Source organism: Chinchilla lanigera, unplaced genomic scaffold (assembly GCF_000276665.1).
Source record: "Chinchilla lanigera isolate Chin_1 unplaced genomic scaffold, ChiLan1.0 scaffold00057, whole genome shotgun sequence".
NCBI classification, from domain to species: Eukaryota; Metazoa; Chordata; class Mammalia; order Rodentia; family Chinchillidae; genus Chinchilla; species Chinchilla lanigera.
This window is the reverse complement of record NW_004955458.1, coordinates 5647305-5655384: the sequence shown is the minus strand read 5'-3', so window position 1 is coordinate 5655384 and position 8080 is coordinate 5647305. Positions and strand designations below refer to the sequence as shown.

At 42.7% G+C, this 8080-nt stretch overlaps 1 protein-coding gene across 1 annotated transcript in view; it reads right to left on the bottom strand.

Moving 5' to 3' along the window:
• Nucleotides 1-5114: 5114 nt before the first annotated feature.
• Nucleotides 5115-8080, bottom strand: part of Xrcc6bp1 (XRCC6 binding protein 1) — a gene marked incomplete at its 5' end in the record, with an annotated part of 17592 nt that continues 14626 nt past the window's right edge. The window contains 1 exon segment of the mRNA XM_013521026.1: nt 5115-5527. Coding sequence (XP_013376480.1) covers nt 5324-5527 — 204 coding nt within the window.

The following is an 8080-nucleotide window of genomic DNA, read 5'->3' as shown; positions in this document are numbered from 1 at the left end:
TTTTTTTGTATATATTTACCTTATTTTATGTATGAAGGCAACATTTAAGATCCTAAAATTATAACATGCTAACTTGAATTTACACTAGATTGCTGTGCACATTGGTGCACATCTGTAATCCCAGCACTAGGGAGGCTGAGACAGGAGGATCACCTTGAGTTTGAAGCCAGCCTGGGCTACATTGTGAGTTCAAGGCCACGGTGAGACAGTGTCTCACCAAAACAAACTAGGTTAACTTCAGTAATATACAAAAACAGTGTTCCCCTAACAGCTCCATCCTCAACCCTTTCACCGACATTATAAAATTGTATCTTTATACATTGTGTCCAAAAATGTAATTTATAATTATAATGTATTAATCTCTTAAATTAGGCAGAAAACAAAGTATAGAGTTATAAACCAAAGTATACTATTAGCTTTTAATCATTTTTCATGTATTATTCTCTTAATTCATGTAGAAAACAGAAACTGAAGTTGTACGTCATTGTAAAAATAAGACTAGTCTTATCATTGTCCATGTACTTAACTGAAAAAAAAAAAAAAAGCAACTTTCTGTCGTTGTATTAGGGATGGAACCCATGGCCTTCACACTGAGCTACATCCCCAGCCCATTTTTTTACTTATTTTGAGACATGATCTTGCTAAATTGCCCAGGTTGGTCTTGAACTTGTGATCCTTTCAGAGTGCTAGTGCTTAAAATCTTTATTTCTTCAATTTATTGTCTAATATCCTTTAACTTTTTTTTTTTGGTCTCTTTGAGATAGGGACTCACTATACAGTTCAGGCTGGCCTTCAGCTCACTTTGTAGCCCAGGCTGGTCTCAAACTTGCAACAATCCTCCTGCCTCAGCCTCCCGAGTGCTGGGATTACAGGCATGCACCACCACACCCGGCTTTAATTTCAAACTACAGAACCCATCTTAGTATATCTTGCAGGGTATGTTTAGTGGTAACCAAGGCTTTGTTTATTTCAGAATGTCTTAATTTCTAGGGCTGGGGATATAGCTCAGTGGCATAAGTGCCTGCCTGGCAAGCACAAGGTCCTGAGTTCAATTCCCAGTACCAAAAAAGAAAACAAACAGAATGTCTTAATTTTTTTTTTTCAGAATGTCTTAATTCTCCCAAATTTTAAAGGATAATTTTGCAACATATAGAATTCTTGGTTAGTAGTTTCTTTCCTTAGCACTTTAATTGTACCACTCACTTCTGTCCTCAAATTTCTGATGAAAATTCTGATTATAACCTTATTGAGGCTTCCTTGCATGTGATGAGTCATTTCTGCTACTTCAAAATTATATCTTTAGATGATTTGATTATACTATCTTAATGTCTGAGTTCATCCTACATGGAGTTCATGAAGCTTGCTAATGTTGATCATGTTTTTCACCCAATTTCAGCAATTTTCAGCCATTATTTCCTCAAATATTCTCTGGGACCCCAACAATGTCTATGCTGGTCTGACAATGTCCCACAGGTCCATTAGGCTCAGTTCACTTTTCTTTAAGCTTTTTTTTTCCTCAGACACATGAATTTCCATGGTCCTATCTTCAGATTCACTGATTCTCTCTTCTGCCTTCTCAAATCTGCCTTTAATCCCTCTAGTGAATTTATGATTTCAGTTACTGTACTTTTCAGCTTTAGATATTAGCTTTTTATTTTTGGTTTTCAATATTAAGGATTAAATGCAGGGTTTTCACACTGATCTACATCCCCAGTGTGGTGGGCTGACAGCTGGTGGTCAACTTATTACCCCCAGCTGAACTGAGCAAGCATGGTGCCGGGAGTGGGAGGCCCACCTGGGGACTGTTGCCAGCAGCATAAGAGGCAGAACTGGAGAAGTTGGTTTGTTGGGAACTGAGGAGGCTGTTGGGAGCTGGTAGAAGCTGCTGGGAGCCTGCTGGAAGTAGAGAGAAGCTGGAAGGAGCTGTTGGTTCTCTTGGAGGAGCTCATCATGCTGTCTTTCCTGATGAACTTGGCTGTTTTCATCCTCCAGGGAGCTTGGGACCTTGTCGTCACAGAGAATGGCTTTGGTTCACTTTGGGGGAGCTCTGGTCCTCACTCTGAGCATCGCTTCCTGGCTCTGGAGGGGATGATGGGGCACTGCTCAGTCTCCTGGAGAAAGCTTGCTGCATTGGCTTTGCTGATGGGAACTCGGCTGTCCTGATCATCAGAGGAGCTCAGGACCTCACTGTTGCTGAGGATGGCTGTGGTATTTTTCAGGGGAGTTCTGGCTCTTACTTGGAGCATTGCTCCCTGACTCCAGTGCAGATCCCTCAGCTTGCTAGCACAGCTCCTTCATCCCACTGGCACAGACTTTCTAGCTTCCACCACTGACCTTTGGGCCTTCCCAGCGCAGATCCGTGAAACAGGCCTGCATGAGATGTTGTTATGGGCTCTGGGCCTCCAGTTGGATTCGTGGGAGGCATTGTTATGGGCTCCAGGTCTTCAGCTGGACTCACGCAGGACATTACCACGGGATCCAGGCCCTCAGCTGGATTCTTTGGTCCTTAGTGTGTGGACAGATTTCCTGCACTCTCCTGTATATGATTCTTTGGGTAACTATTATAATCTTGGGGCTAGGGATTTAGCTCAGTGGCACAGCGCCTACCTGGCAAGAACAAGGTTGTGAGTTCGATTCCCAGTACCAGAAAAAAAGCATGCATAAATAAATAAATAAATCTTATAAAATATGTGTCCTGTATTGTATGTTTCCCCTTGCAAAATAACCCCAAACCAACACACCCAGCACTTTTCAAATTTTGAGACAGGGTCTCATTAAGTCCCTAAATGCCCAGGACAGGCTCAAATTTGCAATTCTTCTGCCTCAGCCTCCCAGAGTGCTAGGATTACAGATTACACCACACCAAGCTTTTTTTCTCTATCTTTCACATTATCATTTAGTTTTACTGACCTTCTTCAGTCTTCCCCTAGTTCTCTGACCATCTTTAAGACAACTCCAGGTGAATAGTATACACCTTTTAAGTTCCAGCTACTTGGGAGGCCGAGGCAGAAGAATCACTTGAACACAAGAGTTTGAAGCCAGCCTGGGAAACATACTGACATACTCTTTTTTAGAAAACTGTCCTCTAGGAAATACACAATCAAGTCTTTTTCAGGTATGATTTCTCTTTTTTATTCTTGTTTTATTTTGTTCCTTTGAATGGGCCATATTTTCCTGTCTCTTTGTGTGTCTCGTGATTCTTGTTGAAAACAGGACATCTGAACTACATAATGTGGAAATCAGACCACCCTTCTCTTTGGGACGTGCTGGTTTGTTTTCATGGGTGTCAGTATTCCCTGGACTGATCAGCCTGGAGAAGACACTTTAGACCTTCCTGAAACTGTGCATTCCTCTGGGCATCTTCAGTGGCTCTATTTCCCCAGTGCCTGACGTTTCTTCTGAACTTCTAGTCTTCAATCTCTGGGCCCCAAAAAGGGAGGAAGTGAAAAATAAAAGGGGAAGACTCACGCCTGTGAAACCCGCAGTCACTTCATTCTGGGTGAGAGGGGTGTGCAGCCATCGGGGACGCACAACAATGGTTGTCCACCTCTTCGCACCTCTGTGATCAGGAGCAGCGAGCCCTGGGCCCAGACCCCTGACAGCTGGGGCACATGGCCCTTTTCTGCTCGCCCTGGCCTCCTACAAGCTCTGTGCAAACTGCTCCAAGAACACATGAATAGCACCTGTCGTGGGACTAGTGAGTGGGGATCAGTAGATGCTGCTGAGCTGAGGCCTGAAATTGACTGAAATGATCCGTAATTCCCCATCCAGGCTTTTCCCTGAAAGTCACAAGCCTTCAGCGAATTCAGGTTCCAAAACAGGCACCTCAGAGATTCTCTTATGTGCAAGTGTGGCCGGGGTGGGAGGCAGGTTTCTGATGTTTCTTCCTCTACCCATCCTGGAACCTAAACCTTGTTCTGATTGTCTAATAAATTACTAGGGGCTGCACTTTATAATCTGTATTTAATCACAGTTTAAATTCTTCAAAAGAATCTTGCTAACTTCACTTTCTTCACAGTGCTAATCAGCTGGATGTAATCCAAGTGACGCTTTTCCGGGAGCAGGTGAAAGATGCAGTCGGGCGTGGTGGCGCACACCTGTACTCCCAAGCACTCGGGAGGCTGAGGCAGGAGGATCATTGTGAGTTCAAGGCCAGCCTGGGCTACAAAGTGAGCTCAAGGCCAGCCTGAACTGCACAGCGAGACCCTCTCTCAAACAGACAAAAAGACCAAAAAATAAAATAAAATAAAAAAATAAAAGTAGTCTTCTAAACAAAAGAGAGAAAAGAAGGGAAACATGGAAACAAAGCTTTTGTGAATGGGGAGGAGGAGGGGTTGAAGGGAAGGGAGGGGAACGGGGGAAAAAGTTGTATCGTGTACACAGGCAAATTCTCTATGATGAATGTGATCATTCTTTATACCTAAAATGTACCAATAAAATCTGATTGAAAAAAATTTAATGTATCTCTACTAAGAAATCAGAACTGTCCCCCACAAAATTTAGCCATACCACACCCACAGACATACTGAAAGAACAGCGAGAAAATGGCAGCGACCACTGAACGAATTACCCCAACTTTCATTCCTGCCATGTGCCGCTCATGACATCCACACAAACATGTCACAGGAAGCTCAGTTCACGCCCCTTTACATTTAATGTAAACAAGTCAACTCTGACTACCATCATCCAGGAAATCAGCTCTACCAATCATGATTTCATAGGTTTCACATCCAAATTGTGAAATAATCTCCAGTAATAAAAACAATAATATAAATATTAAAAACAAAAATACATTGTAGAAAATACAGTGTAATTTATATATCTTATTTATCAAATAAAGTAGATATAGATACACTATAAAATTACCATTTTTGCCTTGGAGTTTAAGATCATTTCATTTTTTGGGGGGCTGGGAATTTAGCTCAGCGGCACAGCACCTGCCTGGCAAGTGCAAGGTCGTGAGTTCGATACTCTGTACCACAAAAAAAAACAGCTGGGCGTAGTGGCGCACACCTGTAATCCCAGCACTCAGGAGGCTGAGGCAGGAGGATTGTTGCGAGTTAGAGACCAGCCTGGGCTACAAAGTGAGCTCAAGGCCAGCCTGAACTGCATAGTGAGACCTTGTCTCAAAAAGACCAAAAAAAAAATTCCTGATCATATGCTAACATCAGCATATTCTGGATTTTGTCTGTATTTAATTCATCCTTTACATTTTACAAATTTGTTCACTTGAGAATTATATTTGTTTCTTCATGATCACTGAGGCTCTGTGATATAGAGACGTCGTGATATATAAGACGTGATATATAAGACGTCGTCGTCTTCATATATTTGAGTAGTAGCGATCGCGGTTTTGAAAGTCTCTATGAGCGTATCTCGCATAAGTCTGGTTGTGCGGGATCCGTCCAAAGGGCTCGTGGTCATGGAAACAGGATTCAAAAACTTCATCAACAGCCTTCTCAGCGATGTCCTTGCTGATATTCCTAACGGCCAGGATAGAGAGAATGGCTCTGTCTCGCACACAAGTCTACGGAAAAGGAAAAGTATGTTGTTTAATGTGATGTGGAAATTTAATCATGAAATATCATTTTACATAGGGTCTGAACCACGATTAAAATTAATTCCCTCTCATTTTATTAATTTCTGTCCTTCGAAAGAAGGAAACAAAATTAAGAGAGAAATGTAACTCCCAAATTATGGAACATACTTAGATCAATTTCAAATTACTTACACATAAGACCTCCGTTTTCTCATCTTTTCCAGTAGTATAAATAGGCAGTGTTTGTCCCAATTTGCAAAATCACACAAAAGACTATGAGTAGGGTCCTGACTGGCTTTTCTATCAACTAATCAAATTTAAAACGTACACCTTCACATCTGCACCTCTCTTCTCAACCTTTGGGTGACAATGCTTGAAAGAGCAGGCAGACATGCCTACAAAAAAAGGCATTCTCTTTCCTGGATGCAACAGAAAACCACACACATACGGACCTAAACTTGGAAAGCACACGAATTTTCAGACAGGAAAACGTGAGGCCAGGTGTGGGGGCACACGCCTATAATCCCAGAACTGGGGAGGCTGAGCCAGGACGATCACAAACGGAAGCCCAGCCTGACCCTTAGTGAGACCAATTTAGAAATAAAAAAAAAAAAGTAAAAAAGGGCTGGGGATGTAGCTTGGTGCAAAGGTCCTGGCTTTAATCCCCAGCACCACAAAAACATAAATAAACAACTCTTTCCCTGAAAGCTCTTTGCATAGCTATTAAAGTTCTAATCCTAAGAAGATAATTTAATTAATATTACAAAATCATAGGCTAGAATTTCTCAACAGTTCAACTTAAAGATTTTAAGAAGTGTAAGACTGTATCACTCCAAATCTTGACGAGTTTTTAATCCACTTATTTCTCCCTAGGTCCAAACTAAAATTTAAAAGCAAAGAATTTGATCTTTTCCATACCAAAGTATAGCACAACAACTCTTGATAATCTCCTACCTCATTTGTCTCTAACTCACTATTATTTGTCTATTTGTTTTCCTGAGAAACTATTTTGTAGATAATAATATGTAAAAAGATAACCATTGATAATTTCCTACCATTTTGTCTGTAATTTGCTAAGTCCCCCCATTATTATGTTATCCTTCTTTTATTCTTTAAAATAAAAAATAAAATAAAATTAAAAAAAAAAAGAATTTGATCTTTTCCAAAAAACACCAAAAAAATCCAATCAGTTTTGCTGACTGCACGTCGTGACCATCACCAGCATGTTCCGTGCTCTCGCGGTTTTATTTCAGCCTCTCAGTGTGCTCAAGCTGGAGACACTCACTAGCACTAGAATATAAACGTAGGTTACAGCAAATATTAACTTTTTTTTTTTTGTTTTTTTTTCCGGTACCGGGAATTGAACTCACGACCCTGCGCTTGCCAGGCAGGCGCTGTGCCACTGAGCTAAATCCCCAGCCCCAAATATTAACTTTAAAATCAACCCCAGGAATAGGGGAACAAGGAAAGGAAGAACACCAGGAGCCAGAAGGGCGAGTGCAAAATGAAAGGAGGCGTCTCCCTCCCGGGGCACAGGAAACCGACCCACAAATCCGTCTCCCGGAGCCAAATGGTCGGGAGACCCAAGTGTAGGCCACAGTTCAGATTTACTCTTGTGCAGATGTAAAACATTTGTTTAAACACAAACATCACCGTGTGGTCTTACAGCTGTCACTGCACCTGCTGTTTCCACTTCCTGGGTTCAGAAGCAGGGACTGTTTTCCAAGACACTCTTCCCTCAGCTGCAGTCCACTACCTCTACGTATTTTCCGGCATACTGCTAGTTCTACTTACTTCCGCCTGCTGCTACTCAACAGTAAAAAGCAGAGAGACTTCTCTTTCCAGAACTGGGAGCCCCGGACCACATGCTTTAATCACACTGTGTTACGTGAATTCCAGGGCTGCGCTGATAAATACCTGCTTCTATCTTCTCTACTGCAAGCCAGGTGCACAGAAGTTACTGGAGAAGCCGAAGTTTGGGGGCAGAGAAGACACTGGCCAAGACAAGCCAGGGCCGTATCACTAAGGCGACTTGGTACAGGCTGGAAGTTTACTGAGTATTACTACCGCAAGCAGGCACCGGGCTTCTCCCACAACTCCTAGTCACAATTTCTCTCCTTCGTTTACTGTCTCTCTCCACCTTCACCCTAGAGTCGAGCTACTCTCTTGTATAGAGGACCAAAGGCCCACATGCAGCTCTTGAGCTCACTTTGTAGCCCAGGCTGGTCTCGAACTCACAACAATCCTCCTGCCTCAGCCTTCCAAGTGCTGGGATTACAGGCATGAGTCACCATGCCCGGCCTTCCAAGCTTATCCTTTTGGCATCTGCTCTCCCGATGCCGCTGCACTTCACAAAGTGTCCCAGCAAGCTCTGCCCACCACAGGACGCCTCTGCCCAGCCTCCTCCAAGGCGCGGACCGGAGCGGCTCACATTCGTTACCAATTCATGAGCTCTACGACACCCCTCCCTTTCCACCCACTGTGCATCCTAACGGCTCTCTGGGAGGACAGTCTTTTTTTTTTTTTTTTTTTTTGGTTTTT